The 18331-nt window shown below is 44.6% G+C and overlaps 1 protein-coding gene across 2 annotated transcripts; it reads right to left on the reverse strand.

Moving 5' to 3' along the window:
- Positions 1-1868: 1868 nt before the first annotated feature.
- On the reverse strand, positions 1869-13607 carry TMEM100 (transmembrane protein 100). Of its 2 annotated transcripts, XR_003994339.1 has the most exons (4): positions 13440-13607; positions 10535-10719; positions 6389-7261; positions 1869-4603 (listed from the first exon to the last, which is right to left on the reverse strand). XR_003994339.1 is itself a non-coding variant. In XM_030506180.1 (3 exons), the coding sequence occupies exon 3, from the start codon at positions 7197-7199 to the stop codon at positions 6795-6797; it is 405 nt and encodes a 134-aa protein (XP_030362040.1). In that variant the 5' UTR covers positions 7200-7261; positions 10531-10719; positions 13440-13607; the 3' UTR covers positions 5637-6794. The 2 variants fall into 2 exon arrangements, 1 of the variants encoding a protein (XP_030362040.1); XM_030506180.1 differs by lacking the exon at positions 1869-4603 and having other exon boundaries at positions 5637-7261; positions 10531-10719.
- Between the last annotated feature and the right edge of the window lie 4724 nt (positions 13608-18331).

The following is an 18331-nucleotide window of genomic DNA, read 5'->3' on the forward strand; positions in this document are numbered from 1 at the left end:
GCTTGTGGGATCAGACTTAAGCGCCAGACTGCAAAGGGAGTAGGGAGGTGGTGAGCACTGGCTTACAAACACACTTTAATTTTAGCTCTAGCCCCAACATGCCTGGCCCTTCCAGCAATTATTCTGGCTCTCAGCCATCAGCCCTGGGAAGAAGCTTCCTTTGGGGGAGTGCATTTTTACAGTGCAAGCATTAGAAGTGTAGTTATCTCAGACTATTTGTCCCTACATGTAGCCAAATAAGCATGTGTGTGTGTATGATCTTTACTCTTTTTTTATTTTACCATTACAGAACAGCTCAAGATATTAATAAAAAATGGACTAGATACCCTTCAGGGGAGGACAGCCATCTCTACAGCTTTGAGATGAGGAGCAAGAGGACTAATGTTCCAGATTCTCAGAGAAGAATCGCCACATGAGAACCAAAGCGGATTTTACCACATGTGGTCTGGCAGAGAGGTGAGTGGAAATAAGAATTCTTTCTATCCTCCTCTCTGCACTCTGCCCAATGTCTATGCAGGATTTTGGGACACCCAGAACAACAAGGGGCTGCTGTGGTAATCTTGGAGAACACACACTTCAGTTCACACCATGTCATAAACTGAACCCAAGTCTCAATTTAGGGATGATTTGGGCTCCCCTAACTCACCATTTAATCTCCCAAGAGTTTATCCTGATAAATACTGAAGAGAACTGCCTTTCCCAGGGACAACAGTGCAGTACCAGGAGAAAGCTAGCTGCCAACCATTCAAGCTCATGTTCCCACCCAGTGCATTTCCCTCCTGAAGTGGTGAAAGTTGTTCAATGAAGCTTTTGTGTTCTTTTGGGGAATCTCAGCTAATTCACACGCAGGCCTATTTTGTACTTTTGTTTCTTTGTTAAGCAGCCATTGTACCATCCACAGCACTGAGAGAGTGCAGGGGAGAGAACAAAGAGCAAGGCAGCAAGAATGTGACACCATCTCTTCCCATGCAGCTCTGTCGCTGCAGCTCGGGGCGGCTGGATGTTATTTTAGTGGCTCTGCATCCCACCCATGAGTTTCTGTGGGCCCTGTGGCTGTGACGCCTTATGAGCGCGAAGCTTATTCATGTTCAGGAATGGGAGGGTCAGGGCCATCGACACACACCAGCATCCTGCTGCCTATTATTTCCTGCCAGTGCTGGCGTCGCACCAAGCCCTAACATGACAGGTGGATGGAGTTCACAAGGAAATAATGTCATGGGCCAGTTTTCCAGGAAAGCTGTTAACTCTATTCACAAACTCGGGCCTTCAGATTGAAAGGGAATGTGGCTGAAACGAGGTGGTGAAGGGCTGCTCTGGTGTTATTGACTTTTTTTCATAGATGATTTACTGACATCTCTTGCTGCAGCACAGAAATCTTTACCTCTATATAGTGCCTACCTCTTCTAGAGTAGACTGTGGCTGAATGCCTTATAACTTCCAAAACCATGGGGGCACTGCCTCTGCAAATCCCAAATGGCCACTTGATTTCAGTCAGATTGCAAAGGACGGCAAGAAATTAAACTGCCTTTTGCTGGGCTAACTGGTTCCTGGGAAACAGAAAAGGAGAAGAAATATGAGGTGAGATCTAAGACTGATCTTAACCTGGGGACTTCAGGCATTTTATAGGAATGAAACTGAGGATACAGCCAAGGATGTATCAGAAACAAGACTTACATATTTATAAAAATCTCTGTCTTTCAACAAGGTACGTGTGTAAAGCTCTGCTATCCCTCCGTGACTTTATGCAGTGTCCAACATTTGCTGTTCTGGGTTCTCTTTCCTCTTTTTCTCTATTTTTAAAGTTTAATACATTTTTCTCTTAATCTAGAAAGCACAGAAGAGTGAAGCAATCAACACACGCAAAAAAGTGTTTTGCAAAAATACCATGTTTGCCACAAATGCAAATTTCTGGATGCAGGAGTTAGGACAATAGGACTCCAACTGCCTGCTCACAAGAGGAAGGATTAGCTCCTCTGTTATGTTAATAGTGACATCAACAACCTGAATAAAAGCCAAAAATTCAAGTTGATTCTGCATTTTAAAAAAGACCATTGTTCTCCCATACATTTTAGTCTGTAAGATTTAGTCTACACATAGAACTTTTCCAGGATTTATATAATGTTTCACATCATACAGTGCAATTCTTGGTATGTTAATGTACTTTTACATATCAAAGCCCTTTGTAATTGACAAAGATTTATACTGATATAGCTAAAACATCCTATAGTTTAAAGGCATCCGAGGTATTGGAAATACATATGCAAAATGATGGCTGCCAATATTGTTCTGTTCTTATTATTTCAGAGCCCATTGTAAAAACAGATCAGGTGAAACCTGCTAATAGTATGCAACAAGCTCCACATCAGATATTAAAGGAGCATTAGCCCTGGACTTTGGCTCCGGATAAGCAAAGCTGAGGCAAGAATACGGGATATTCCAGAGGGCTTGTTCCTGGCCTGACCCTTCCGGATCCTGATGAGACTCTCAAGCCTTTCTTCATTCCGTACTCTGAGCGCGGTTCCTGTTCTGTCGAGCTGCAGTAGTGTTGTACATTCGCTGTTTGGTAACAGGAGCTCTCCCGAGTGTCCAAGGCAGAGAAACATAATTCTTGACACAAGTCTATGAATCTACCCTTTCCTTCTCTCTCTTTTTATTTTTTTGGCAAATTCTGGTATTAGAGCCACTGTCACGTACAAACCACGACACGTTAGTGACTGGGGAATCGTAAATTGGGCGTTTTGACTTGAACAAATACTGAGCATTGTCATCCTAAACTGATTATTATTTTAAATACTGTCCCGGGCTATAACTGGCTTTGTGTACAATAGCAATACAGGGTGTAGTTACAGACACAATTTCCTGTGCTTAGGGTTTGAAATTATTATTTAAGATCACCATAACGTTTGCCCGGTGCACCAGCACAATTCCCCTATTAGATAATTTTCTATCCTTGTGAGGGCAATTTTGCTTGTGCAATGCTGCCAGAGCTTTCAGGAAGGGAGAGACAAGCAATTGCGACAATAAAATTTGCATCAGCTCCCACCCAACCTCTCCCAGAACTGAAATACCATTTGTCGCATTCAAAGCGTTTTCACATCAGAAGGGAAGGTGTTTCTGAGCTGGAAAGTCATTGTGATCTCCACAGGGTTGCATCCTCCACGCTGACTTCTGCCTCTCAGGTTCCCATGAGAAACACCAAACAGTGGTTGTGGAGTTCCAAATGGCTTTGTAGCAAAGACTTGGTGGGTTGCCTGGCCCAGCATCCAGGCATGAAACCCCAAATCTATCCAGATTAGGTCACGGGGTTCAGAAGCTGAAGCAGAAATTTTGCTGTTTGTAGCTGACCAGTTTGAGGGGGTTGACCCTTGTAAAAAGCATTGCAGATGTGCCCTTGTAAAAAACATTTCAGATCTAACAATATCACCAGTTTCTGGAAAAATGAAGGTGCCAAGCCTGCCACACTGCACTCATGTAACACCTCCCTCAGAATGACTGGGGGTTTAAGGGCTAAAAAGAAGGTATTGCTCCTATATTGGAATCAGCACCAGGGGTGCAGGGAGAGAGATAGTAATGAAAAAGTCTGTAATATGTAGATTTGCAGGAAGAAAAAACATAGACTGTAAGACTTGTGTTGGATGTTGTCATTGGTCATTCAGAAAAGATGCTACTGCTACTTCAGATTGTCCCAAAATCAATGCACACAAATCAGAGTGGTGAAGTCTGTGCCAGTTTCTAAGGCCTTGTGGCAATTCAGTGATGAAACATGTAAAAACATCTTCAACAGCATAAAGGTCTCTGACTAAACTGTTCACAGCCTCTGCCTTGCTCCTGCAGGACACCAAGACCAGGTGCTGGGATTTTTCTCCATAAAGTTACTGGTTTTCTTCTCTGAATAAAGGACAAACAAGACTGAATTCCTGTGCAGACTTTCACTCATTGATTGATACGGAGATGCTTGTGCATGTACATTGTCCCACTGGGATAGAGCTGATGATGCTGAGCTCAGCAGTGTGTGCTATGGCAGCCCTGTATTAGCTAGAGGCCTCTCAACCTGTCTGCTAGCTGGTATCCTGGGACAACATGCAGTAGCTGAAGCTTTGCTTGCTAGGGCATCACGGCTAGGGTCAGCACAATGCTGGCTGTCACTGCTTACATGCTGCTTAATGCCGAGATGCCCACACATGGCAAGGCAGAGGGTGGTGCAGGCACTCTGTCGTGTCCTTGTATATGCAAGGTAAATATAAAAGAGAGTAGAGATGAGGGAAAGGAAACCTCCTCTAGTAGTAGCTGAGCAACTCTGGCTCTTACGTACTTTTCTTGGGAAAAAGAAAATGCTCCAGAAAACCCACTGCCTCTGTTCCACTGAGTTTGGCCTTTTCTTTTGACGTGGAGCAGAGCCTCACCTTGCACCTCTGCTTCCCTTCCTCACGCCGCACGCAAGCTCGCCTCTATCACAGCAGTGGCGAAGGGACGACCCGCGTATGGCAAAGACTTCTGCAGAGGACAACAGACTGGGAATGATGGGGCTGAGCTGCTCCACGTGTGTAGTGGAAATCACTGCATCCCCCCTGCAATTCTCTCCTCAGCAGCCTGCAAAATTCCACTGAGAAAAAAAAAGAAATGGGGAGGGGAAAGAAAGAGTCAGAAAAACTATTGTGTTCCTAGGGGGGAAAGAAATAAACAGCCCTATTTAGCTTATCCAGCTTTGCTGATGTCAATCACTTTTCTCATTTTAAACAGGAAAGACACCACTTTAGTTCCACCTGTTCCATTATTTATCATGCTATGCATTTCCCATGAATTGTCACTCATGCAAAACCTGTACATCGTAAGGGGACACCCTAATATATTTAATGACCTTAAGCAAAGTGATTGACATTAGACACCGGTGTCAGATGTTCTGGTGACGCAACATGCTCTCCTAGCAGCAGGAAAGCTTCCTGCCGTGATTAAGTTAGGGCCGTGGAAGTGCTAAAATGTGTTGTCAGCTTTCCTCTGATGCAAGTGATTTTATTATAGCGTCTGGTAACCACGGAGTGTGGCAACGCAAATACTGGCTCCAAACATCCCCTCCCGTACATATAGCTTGCTCTATTTAAAACATGAAGTGCACTTCACAAATCCAGGGATAGGTTATGGATGTAACAAGCTTAAACCATGGATGGCAGATGAAAAAGTGGCACCCAAGCCAGGGTGTGGGATGATTTCAGCAGTGAAGCATATGGCTCCGGGATGACCTGCAGAAGGCAACCCCCTGATTGGCAGGAATGCTCTGCAGTGGCATCATCACCGCTGTTGTAGATGCCAGGGTCTCCAGAGGGCAAAGAGGAGGCATGTTAGTACCAGCCTCACCCACTGCAACAGTGTAAATAAATAACACAGCCCTTCTGAGACTGGAGAAATTAAGGGCAAAAATCCCCCCCAAAAAAACAAAGAGGGAAAGAAGGCTCCATGCAGCCCCTCTGCCTTCTGACACCCTCACATGTGCTGGGGTGGAAATCTGTGACTTGGCTTTGCACCACTTGTCCTTCAAGCTACAGATGAAGAAATAACATTCTGGTTTGCTTCAATTTGGGACCAGCACCTCAATTATTCATTGTCTGAAAAAAAAGCTGGGGGACCTCTGGAACACAAGAGTTACAGAATCAAACATCTCAGACACACACAGGGGATGCCTGGCACCTGCTTTTCTAAAGATCCACAATCCCAAAGCTCATTCAGCAAACACCTATTACACAGATGACTTTGCTGCCACAAGTAATTATTAATAGTTGTGTCTAAAACTGACCATGCCAGTATGTGTCTGCAGAACTGACCATTATGGTTTTCCAGTAACAGAGTTGTTAATCAACCTGCAAGAGGAATGGGCCATCAAACCACAATCCATACTCTACAGAGATTTTGGGAAGAGATCAGCAGTACATATGTTCACAGTTACTGTTCTACAAAAATAGAATCATAAAGCAGTCAAAGTTGAAGATACAAGATATCTTGATAGCAAGAAAAGATTTTCTAAAGGTCTAGCAGCACTGAATATTATTTTAATGAAATTTACTTTTTACTTTTATAGCAAAATAATCCAAAGTGCTAAACCTGACCATTTTAATTTACAAAACCAAAAAAGTCTCATGTTTTAAGCTATAACCATACCCCGTTATTTAGGTTAGACAATATCATTACATATTTCTACCTATTTCTATTCAATAGTAAAACAAAATTAATATTAGTTGGTTTAAAAAAGGGGGTAAGTACCACAGATATTGGGAGGGAAAAGTTATATAAAATATAAGAATCAGCTTATTGAGCAATCTGCAGTGTTTGGTTGTTATTGCTTTTTCTTTTTTGAGCTACAATTTAAGTCACAATCTGGCCATAAGCTTGTAGTCACCTCAAATGCTACGACTTCTCCCTTGGTCCAATGTCACAGTGTGTATTTTAAGGAGATCTCTGGCATTTCAAGTCAGTTCAAATTATTCTCTTAGTTCTCACAAGTCCCTTTCCAACACGATCAGCATGTTGGAGAATGCAGTTGTGATGATGGCAGTCAGGATGACACCGCTTTCTGTACAGGAAAAGTGGGTTTTCCTCCGTCTTGGAAAGAATTGCTACCAAGTCTGCAGTAAGAAAAATATTAAGAGCACTTGCAGAGTTTCAAAGAGTATTTCTTAAACCGTTCCATTTCCACTTCAGTTCATTTCCAAAGTTAAATTAAAACCTGCAATCTCTCCTATTGATAAATAGTCAAGTTGACTTACAAAGGTTCCGCCTACTGTCCAGCCTTCCCCTGGTTGTCTTTAACCAAACAAGGTTCTCTGATTTGCCACAAGCGCTGTCTGGCTCTCCCGCCTCTTTGCTTTCTTGTTTTGCTGCCTGATTTTCCAGCACACTGCACTAGAAGCCAGCAAAAGGAGTCCTGATGACAAAAGGACTAATCCAAACACTGAGATGATCGATCCATGGGAATTGAAGCTGTATGCCACAGCAGTAACCACGATGCCAGCTATGAGGATAACCACCCCGAAGGGAATGGTACAGCGGTAACAGGAGAGTTCTGCTCCCCCTGTCGCTGCGGTCAGCTGGCACTCACTGACAAGAGGGATGGTGGTTATCACACAGTCATTGTTATTACACTTCTCCATGGTTACAGTACCAGGATGCTTTGGAGCACCCAGAATCTCTTTAATAGGTTCGTTTGTCATCTTGATTGTGTTGTCTCTGTCAGTTCTTCGGCTAGAGCAGGCACTGCTGACCACACATTGCACTGTGGAGAGAAGAGCACGAGTTCAACCAAGTGTTACTGTTGCATGACAAATGGGTGACAAGGGGTTATGGACAAGCTTCCTTTTAACACTACTGCTTGTGGAGGATCTGAATAAATTCTTATGGCAGTCATGAGCATGTGCTAGAAAGACCAGAATCACAGACCAAGACAGACACCGACCTCAAAGTGCCATGGGCCAAATCTTACGTTAAGTCACATCCTAAAGTCGGTATTTCTGGATGGAATTTAGATTTCAATGACATTACATCTTCTGATGAGGAGGTAAAGCTCATGGACTGTTTTGGTTAAAAATCATACTCTCGCTCACACACTTTTTCACAGTGATTCTTTAGAGATACACCTCTACACACACACTATGCAGATTTGCTCCAATGCATGTCACAATTACATGGGTAAGAACTGGCCCAGCAAAAATCAGGACTGAACAGTGAACCCCTTCCCAATACAAGTACTACTCAGTGAAGAATTCGAATGGTCGCAACTAGATATGGATGTGGGGGAAATGGAGATGAAGACAGTTCCCTGCACTCAGCAAATGCCAGCAGAAAGCAAAAGTAATGGGTCCCTTTTAAGTCATATAATCACAGAATACAAGGTCGGAAGGGACCTCAAGGATCATCTGGTCCAGCTTTTCTTGGCAAAGCATGACCTAGAATAGATGCCCCAGCACCCTGCCCAGCCGAATTTTAAGTGTCCAACATTGGAGAATCCACGCCTTCCATGGGGAAATCATTCAAGTCCACGAAACCACATCCATGTTACTGTGTGGGAAGGAGATTTACAGTCACACTCACTCATCTTAGTAACAGTAGGTTGCTTTCTTCCTATCTCCACATTGTACACACACTCTCAGTCCTACAGACGACATGCACAGATACATGATTGCATCTGCATTACGAGGCAAAACAGCTCTTGTCTCCCGGTGCCCAGTGCCCAACTGGAGTCCACCTGATCAGGGAAAGATAAGCCCATGACTCTCCACAACACAGGCAGCCATGAACAGACCTCAGAATTCCTGCTGGGAATGTGGTGGTATGGGGGCCAGTGAGCCTCTGACAATGCCAAGGCTACCACGGCTGTGTGCTCAGTGCACCCCAACAGATACAGCAGAGACTGGGACACCAGGGAAGCACTAGGTTTTCCTTCTGTGTGTCGCTCACAGGACTCCACCACCACTCTCTGGTACAGGCTGTGTAGCTTTGGCTCTTATGAGCAGCATGATATGCAGCTCAGAGAAGAAGGAAGAGCGTTGGCAATGCAGTAATGCTTTTATCACTTTTATCACCTTCACATCTGTGACTAGGAAGTTAATTGCCAGATACTTGTATTCTCCTTTTCCTTTCCCACCACTCCACCCTTGTTGCTAAGATATATTCATCCATTGTGGAGAGCCCTTGGTTTTATATCTCAGTACCTCCTGTAACTGTGTGTTTAGCAAGAAAGAGGATTTCACTATTTTTAAACACACACACAAACAGGCTACACTCTGTATCTAGTCAGAGAGTTTGCATCAGAGTTCCCTTGAACCCTACTGACAGAAGGAAAGTTCAGATCTGGCTTGACAAAGCTTTTGTTCTGCTGCTCTAAAGAAGAGTGCTCAGCTCAGTAGAGTTTCTCACTGTACACAGCTATCCTCAGGGCTCAATCCCACAATGGGCTCAGCAGCTACAAGACAGAGTAGCCTCCCTAATGACAACGCTGAGCACAGCACAACTGAGCACACACTGAGCACACACACTGACAACACAAGAGGCAATGGGCACAAACTGAAACACAAGGAGGTTCTGTCTGAACATCAGGAAACACTTTACTGTGAGTGTGACTGAGCACTGGAACAGGTTGCCCTGGGGAGGTTTTGGGGTCTCCATCCTCGGAGATACTCAGAAGCCATCTGGACAGATTTCTCCAGGTGACCCTCCTTGAGAGGGATGCTGATGGACCAGATGACCTCCAGAGGACCCTTCCAACCACAACCATTCCATGATTCTGTGTATTTCTGTGAAGGTACTTGGTATCTCCAAGGGCAGGAACAGGATCTGATCAGTGCTTATTGGACAAAGCAAACAGATTTGTTCTCAGAGGTTTTGCTGCTTTGTCCTTCAAATTACAATGCCTGGTCGAATGCCTTTTAGATAAGAGAGAAAGAGCCTGGGAAAGCCATGGGGTTGCTCTAGAGCACTATGGATCTGTCCCCACATGGATTTGAGCCCAAGTTCTGTGTTCTCAATAATGTCTTCCATGGCAGTCAGACTCACTGGTGCCACTATGTTGCTGCATGACTTACCCATTAAATGTCACAGAAGTTCGGCACAATGGGAGAACGTGCTCCCTAAATGTCACCTTATTTTGATCTCACTAATTGAATATGGCTAATCTTTGATATTTGATAGCCATATTCAATTAGCTCAACATTTTAGTATTACATTTGAGGCAGGAAAAAAATTAACCATTTTCCATATAAAAGGTATTACACTTCCAAATACATTTTAATGACTGTGCAAAAGTCCAAACACGCTCTCTAACAGTCACAGAAATAGGGAAAGTTCCCAAGAACTTGAAAAGGTTTCGAACTGGTGTCATAGTGAACATGATTATCCTGAAAAACTTTAACATTCAGTCAAAGTATATTTACTTCTGTCTCTAGAGTCCTTCTCCCTCTGTGTTAGACACATCCCCAATGAGCATTAAATCTCCTAGATGTCTTGTACAGAGGTCTTTGAAGAAAGGAGACACATTTATACAGCCAAAACTAGCATGTATTTAAAAAAAAATCTCCTGAACTACCAAAATTAAGTCAATGGCAAAATACCTGTCGGCTTCCGAGAAGCACAGTTCTTGCCTGTAATAGGATGTAAGCAGACAGGCGCTCATATAAAACAAATAAACAAGCCTCTATTGAAATACTCTAAGTTAAACAAACAACAGAACCTATCTAAAGTGGGAGTAAAGGTATTCAGCCCTAGAAAACAGGGTACTAGATCCTCATTGCCAGCAAAGTCACTTCTGACTTACGCCAACAGGTGACTTGGTTCAAGTTTCAGGGTAAGAAATTTAGGCAAAGATACCCAGCAGCACCAGCATCCTCTCACTAATCACACCACGAGTACTGCCTCACGGAGCTACGGAGACTTGGAGGAAGAATGTGTTTCTCTGGCAATCTGTGGCTAACGCCAGATAAAGGAGAGAGGAATGTCTTACCCACTAATAAATGTGAGTTGAAAAGCCATGAAATCCAGCAGCACACACACCTACCAGGTCCAGGAGAAATCCATCGGAACAAATCCCTTGACTCAGTAAGCAGAGGAAGACGGCTTGAGATGTCTCGTATGTCAATTCAAGGGAGAGTCACGCAGCAGTAAGCACTGCTCCAGGCTTTGAAGTGTCAGATGCTGCCGAATGATGAATTGGAGGTTACAATATTCTAGCATGGAAGTTTCCTACAAGAAAAGTTGTTGGATATTTGTCAGCTTTTTAAGAACAAAGCTCCTGCTGTATGCAGACTCCTGCTGCTAACCGAATAGAAGGAGGAGATGTTCTCCCTCTGGCTCTCCCAGGGGTTTCTGCCTCTCTTCTTGGTAGCAGTCACACATTTATGGCCCTATGTAATTTTTCATTGATGATGTGACATCTCAATGATGAGCATCACAACCCAGGCAAGACCCCAGAAAGAGCCAGGCAGGACAAAGTAATGCATGGGAATTTCTGTAGTCATAAATCTCATTTAACTTCATTTCTATTGCTCACTTCTGTGAATCACAACTTGGAGTACTTGGGGGTTTGCCTATTCTGTCTCCAGTTTCTTTGAGCGAATCACTTCATCTCCCTGTGCTTTGGTTTTCCCAGCTGTAAACTGGCAACAACAACATGCTTCCCACTAAAACCCCTACTGTAACAAAACCTAAGTAATATAAACCCAAAAACTCCTCTCAGAAAAACAAACAGGCAAACTAATTGAGTCCAAGAACTCGCTGTAATAAACATAAGTCCATTATATTTGCTATTGTTATTTTCTGTTATTTGGATTTTTAAGAACAAGGTTTATTACTCCAATAGGGACAAGGGATACTCTGCAGCAGAACAGCGATGGAAATTGTTATCAAGTGCAGAAACAGCTGTGAAGTCAACGAGCAGCTGGGTAAAACTCACGAAGCAGCAGAGATTTATGTTGCTAATCTTACTCAACATTCCCTTTCTATATGGGCATGATTATGGAAGCCCATTTCCGCACTGAATCAAGAGTCCTCAGTGGGGATGGGAATATACTCATGAAGATAAGTTTGTATAATGATAAACTTTAAGGGCTTTTTCTCTTTTTAAGTTGCTTAGACCATGCTAACAGCTCTCAAATGTTTACAGGCACAAACTGCTGCTGCTCTCCTCTAGCTGATCCTTGGGGAAAGCCTGTGACACAGCTAAAGTATAATTAGCTGGTTAATGAAGCTAGCTAATAATAAAGGTCTCCTTGCTTATCTCCTTGAGTACATTCTTGTCACTCTATTAGATTCATTATTAGATTCACTTTTTGCAAAGTTTGGAGGGAAACGCAGGAAAACTGCCACTTTGGATAAATAATCCAGGTTACATTAGACCAACAGCAGACCTCTGGAATGATCTTGCAACTTGCTCACCTATGATAAGAACGGTTACGTTTGTTTGAAAAGCTCTTCCCAGCACAGTCGTGCCTCTCAGCCAGCATCATTCTCTGCAAAGATTAATCTCTATGTCAGTCATTTCTCTGGATTTGATTTGACCACAAATACTTCAGGTCAGTTTTTAATTGAATGTCTTTATCAAGCCCCTGACTGACAGAGCAGCTCTTTACAGACCAGATTTCTTCTCTCTTCCTTTCCTCCCTCACCACAAAGCCAAGAAGCAGAAATACAAGGAATCTCTACATTCAGCTTCCAAGATTTTAACCGGGAATCATTTCAATGTGGTGCTCTCTCAAGAGGCTTCCCACATGCTGACGCTCTCTGTGCAAGTGCAACGAGCTGGTATTTCTCACCCACCACAATTCCTTCCCCGTTCTTGCATTTACTCAGAACCAGTGTGACACATTCAGTTTTCTCCTTTCTCACAGACCTGAGGCTCTATGTCTTGCATAATATTTCAGACACCCCTTTTTTGCTTATATACATTCTAATAAATCATAATGCTCGTGCTTCATACTTGGGTTTGTTAAAGTGACTACGGAAACCAGTATAAGAAGTCAGTCCTCCTGTATTGAGTGGAGAGCCAGAGTTCATTTGGAATCCAGCAGCCTGTGGTAACCCCGAACATAATCCCGCAGCTCTTCCCATGTGAATGCTCCTGGAAACACAGAACTAGGATTTGTACTTACCAGGCTCCAGGATCAGGCCCTGAACTACAGGCGGGAGAACACGTTACACCCGTGCCAACTCTCTGAGCCTTGGGATGCCCTAAGTACCCACCACCAAGTTTTTCGGTAAAATAATTACCAGGTCTGAGCTCTCACACCTTTTTCTGTTTCCAGACATAGATGCGAGCCAGCCAGACCCCTCCACAAACAAACTATGTTATCTGCAAATTGCAAACCTTTCAAACGCGTCTGGAACACGCCACAAACAGGGAGGTAAAGCACCGCATGTCGCTCCTGTCCCCGCACACCTATGCAAGCGAGAGGAGCGGTGAACAGGCAAGGAAAGCCCAAAGCACGGCTCCGGCTGCCAACACCGCGGGGCTTTTCATTGTAACACCAGCCCCTGGGGCAAACCCTGCGCGGCGCAGGACGGAGCGGTGCGGGAACCGCCTCAGGACCAGGGCCCGAGCAACCCCAGCACGCCCCGCCGGCGCCGGGAACCGGGAGCTGCCGGGCAGCAGCGGCTCTGGATCCCAGCGGGCACTCAGCGTGTGCGGGTCCTGCGCCTGCGAGCTGAGCCCAGCCGAGCCGTGCTATGCTGTGCCGAGCCGAGCTAAGCCAAGCCGTGCTAGACCATGCTACGGTATAGCATGCCGAGCAGAGCCGTGCTGAGCTGAGCTGAGGTAAACTGAGCTGTGCTGAGCTAAACTAAGCTGAGCTGAGCCGTGCCAGACCATGCTAGTATACTATAGTATAGTATGCTGAGCCTAGCCGTGCCGAGCTAAACTGAGCTGAGGTAGACCATGCTATAGTTTAGTGAGCCGAGCCGTGCCTTACCTCCCGAGTGCCGGGCGGGACTGCGGCGAACACCAGCCCGGAGCAAGCACAAGAGGGGGATGCCGCCCGCTGCACCAGGGACTGTAAACAAAGTTCTTGTGAGAGCGAAACAATTGAGGGACCGGAGCAAACTCAGCGGCGGGAGCTGCGGCGGGCGGGGCTGCGCTCACCGGGGAAGGTCCCGCTCCGGCCCTGAGGAAGGCTGGGCCGGGGCGGGCAGGCGCGGCTGGGCAGTCCCCCGCCTCGCCCTGCCCTCCGCGGCTCGGCGCCGCGCCGTTCCCATGCCCGGTTCGGATGCGCTCGGTGTCTGCTGCTTCACCCCGTTAGGCACCGTGCGGGGCTCCTCTGCACCGCGCCAGGTGAAACACGGGGCCGGGGGGTATTGTCCAGCCCTCTCTGCCCCCCTGCACAGCACCATGGGGGGATGAGGTCCCCCAAGTATCAAGATACCCTGGTCCCAGCAGACGAGGGCTCGCTCCGGGTGCTGGGTGGCACCGCGGAGCACAGCCAGTCCCCTCTGGAATCCGGATGAACTCCCAGCTGGTGCTTCAGGGCTCAGGCATTAAATGAGCGGGAGCATAGTTCTGGATTACGTCCTTAGAGGATAAAGCTTTATGTATCATCTAGAAATATTTTAACTGGCTTTTCTATGCTTTAATCACTCATTTCAGCGGAACATCAAACTCTTCAAGGGGCTGGAGTGGAAGGGAATGGGTGTTATTTTTTACCATGGTTCCTCTTCTTTTCCAACAGATTTTGCTTTTGAGGCTTGTAAAAGGACATGTTTGAATTGTGTGGTTAAGCTTACCCAAAGTTTATATTCAAAAGGCACTATTTTATCAATGATTGATAAAAGAGCAGTGCTCCAGATGTATTTAATCAGCCACTCTGTCTCTGAAAGCATGCGTGTACTTTTGACTCCCTTTCCAGGGTGAAATCCTGGCCTCAAAGAAATGAATAGCAAAACTTCCATCAACTTCACAGGAGCCAGGATCTCACCCTGTGTATCATTAAGAACTCCCCAGTGATGCAGATCCTGCCAAGGGTTCATCTCCTCCAGCTGAATCTGCCAGGAGGTTCTGGAAGAGCTCCACAGCTTTATACAAGAAACTGGCACTTTCTTCCCCATTTGCAAGTGTTTCCTCCAAGCACATGGGCCGTTCAGCAGCAATGACAAGCAGCTGCATCTGAGGGCAACTGTCACTAGCAAGGAGCTCCTGGGCTGTTAAGTTCAGGCCTTTCCCATACAGGCAGCAGTGCCAAGTTCCACCTCAAACCAACTGATTTTGTGCTCCTGCTGGAAAGCTGTGAGCCTTATTCTGTTGATATCTAGGAACCTGAATCTTGTTTCTAGCTGCATGCATTCATAGACAATGATACATTCAGCCTTGGGCTGAAATAGATGATCTTTCTTTTGGCAATTAACCCTCTAATGTCCTAAGAGGTAGAAATCAGACTCTCTCAGTCTTACTTTCGATCAACATATTTTCAGATGGGGCTTTGCCAGTATCCTGCATGGATGTAATATATTTTCCTGTCCTACCAGAAATACTAACCCTTCATAATTATCCTCTGATTGTTCAACATATCTGGATTTTTCTCCAGTATCAGTTCCATTTATCACTTTATATTAGAAATTCTTGCTGTTAGCACATATGTTCATGACCTGAATTTCACCCCATTTCTATTACATCAATTCCTCTCTAGTCTTTCCAATGTAGTATTTGGTCCTGTGTTGACAGAGAACCTCCCTCCCATGCTTACGCCATCAACAGTTCCCCTAGTACATTCTTACTTTTCCATGCCAACTTTATTACTGAAAGTATTATATAAAATACTGAAAGCATTACATAAAATAACTCCCAACGCTGATTTTTGAGGAAGTAATCTGAAGTACACATAAACAAGCATCAACAAATAAATGCCTCAACAATAAGCTAGAAAGTTACATTCTCTTCTAGATGCCGTACAATAGTAACTTCTTACTGTGAAGCAGAAAAGCTGTGATGAGAAGCAGTGGGAATGATGCCTCCCTTCAGTGCTGTGAGAGCAGTGGGCTCTCCCCTACTAGGGGGGGTTTGTAGCTCTGAGGCACAAAGAGGTCAAATACAACCACCCCTCTGGCCTTTTAAAATAGGGATGACTGACTACCTCTGCCTTTTAAGGGCCTGCTGTGCTCGGAGCATGACTCTCCAAGGATATGAGGAAAGAAGTACCAAACATACCCGAAGCAGCACGTTTGGCACCTGTAGAAATGCAGTGCAAACAGCTGAGGAAACTTCAGGACTGAGCAACAGCTGCAGCGAGGGGTTACAGGTTCACAGTTTTGGACTGCCATGCTTAAATGCCTCATAGTTCCCCTTTAGGACCTGCCCTAAATGACAAAATCTGCTCCCTGTGGCCTTAACACAGCTGCTCCGAGGAGGTGCAGCCCCAGAGGGGACAATGAGCAGAAGCCTGTGTCATTCTGGAACTCCTGCAGCCTATTGAGAGAGCTCAGTTTTACTCCTGAATCGAGCAATGCTGTTGCTCTGCCTACTAAGACACACTTGCAATACTTCATGGCTTCCTTTGAGTTTCTGACAGTCTCTTGGGCCTTTAGAGCACAGCAAACAGTGACTCATTAATCTGGCAAAGCACAACCTTTGTGGGATCCCTATTCAATTAGTTTTTCTTGCCTTTTCCCTAACTCTCTACTGAATTTTCCTTTATTTCATCCCTAAGCCCACACACGGACACAACATGCCCATTGATTGCATTTACTGAAACTTTCAGAAAGCACTCTTTCAGCATGTTTAATATGTTGGAAATGATCCTTACCAGGTCCTGCTGTGCAGGTGTGCATGACAGGGAATGGAGTCCTTAGCAAAGCCAATTAAACCAGAGAACATAAAATGCTGTAGCTCCCTCTCATTAAACCAGTTTCCAGCACAAGGTTGTTCAGCCCTGTTGTTGATAGTTGTGCAAACCACCCACTATGTAATCAGGCTCATTAAATGGATGTGCTTATAACGATAGTGAGAAACCTCTTTGGTGACTAGGAATATGGAAAGGAATTTTCTTTGAACTCCATTAGATCCTACCCACACTTTGGTCAACTTCAGTTATCCTGCTGTGCATTTGAACTTCATCATTGCCTTACTCAACTTTCTCTTGATCTTCCTGCAGTGCTGAAGAAGACAGGACATCTGGAGCTGAAAACAATTATTCTTATCTCCTACTGCTTTCATAATTACATGAAGTTCACATTTGAAGAGCTGCTTTCCTTATGTGGATGTGTGCTTTTCATTACCAGAGGGATGCACCACACCACCAGAAGCCAAAGACTGAAGCTAGCACAAGTCTGTTACAGAACCTCCGAATCTTTAGCCAACTGGAATCTCTGAATCTCAGCTTTCTGGCTGAGCTAGGAGGAAGCCTGGTAACAAACACAAGACAATGTAATTTCACTGTAACAGTGCTTTTCGTTAGAGGTTATTGCAGTAGAATCCAGTGGGTTCAGCTGAGATTTAAGTCAGGGTAGGAATGATCTCTTCTCATGGCTCTGCAGAGGGCTTTTCTTGGTTTTCCACCTGCACTGAGTACCCCAAAGAATTCACAGGGCACAAAGACATGGAGGGAAACGCAAAGAGCTGCAAAAGTGACTTATCCAAGCTCACGTAGTAGATGACTTCCGGATGTTTTATATCTTGCTTCCCTGCTCTGCCAGTAGATACAGCACACACTGTTCCCTCTTCTAATGCTCACTCCAATGAATATGGAGCATTTCAACCACTGTAATTGACTCCAGCAGTAGACAGAAAATGACGAGCTATCAGCTAACCTACACTGATTGAATTACTTGCTTTAAAACAAACAGTTTTCCTCCTGCAGAACAGATGATTTCTTGTGGAATTAGCAGTAGGTTACGTGTCTGATCTACAGAGGAGTTACGAAAAAGAAGAAAGCATTATTGCAGTAAGCCTAGTTCTCACTGTTCCCACAAGAGAGCTTCTCATCCATATCATCTGCGTTAGCATCACATGCTAAGGGAAATGCTTAGAAATATTTGTACATCCACATAAACAAGTTAGGAAAGGAGAGGATGTGGTAGTGACAACCATTTGCCAAATCAAGCCAAGATCTAAACAGCCTTCCTTATCTTCTGAATGACTCATTTTTTAGGCCATGCAGATGATAGTGCAACCCCTTCTTTCCTACAGGGAAGTTCTAAAGTTGCCCCTTTCTTCAAGGCCAGGTAGACAGTTTGTACATCACAATCTCCAGTTTATCTGCACTAGGAATGTGGCTAAAAGGTGTCAATCAAAAGTAAACATGGCCAAATGAAAGAGAAGGGTCCTGACACCAGGAGTCCAGCATAGTAAAGATAAAAAATACTGAGTATTAGCAGGCAGGAAAACAGCAGAACTCCAGTTATTCTCTGCATCCTCTCCTGTTTGAGTATCTGTTGAAACTAGATACTCAATACAGATAGAGTCATAGTTTATAGTTTGGAGTTAAATTCAACTCTATGAAGAAGGCCATTACAAGCCAGTGTTTAATGGCCACTTAAGACGTCTTCTGACAGCTCAAACAGCACATGTCTTGTGCTAGTTCTTTTCACTCTGGGTGCCCCTTCCTGCCTATATGCTTAGGCAGGAATAGAAAATATATAAAATATATTCTTATATAAAATATATACAATAAATAGCTCAGTGTGGCAGACAGGCTAGATTTTCTGCATGTTCTTCAAGTGTTGGAAAAACAGATTTCCCTTTGACTCACACAGCAAAGGAAGATATAGACTGCCCTGCTCAAGCATGGATATACTGGGAGATGCTACTGTTACTTTCCAGCTTTCTGGATGAAGGATTTGCTTCTTGCAAGCTGCAAAAGTCATGAAACAATCTGTA

Source organism: Strigops habroptila, chromosome 14 (assembly GCF_004027225.2).
Source record: "Strigops habroptila isolate Jane chromosome 14, bStrHab1.2.pri, whole genome shotgun sequence".
NCBI classification, from domain to species: Eukaryota; Metazoa; Chordata; class Aves; order Psittaciformes; family Psittacidae; genus Strigops; species Strigops habroptila.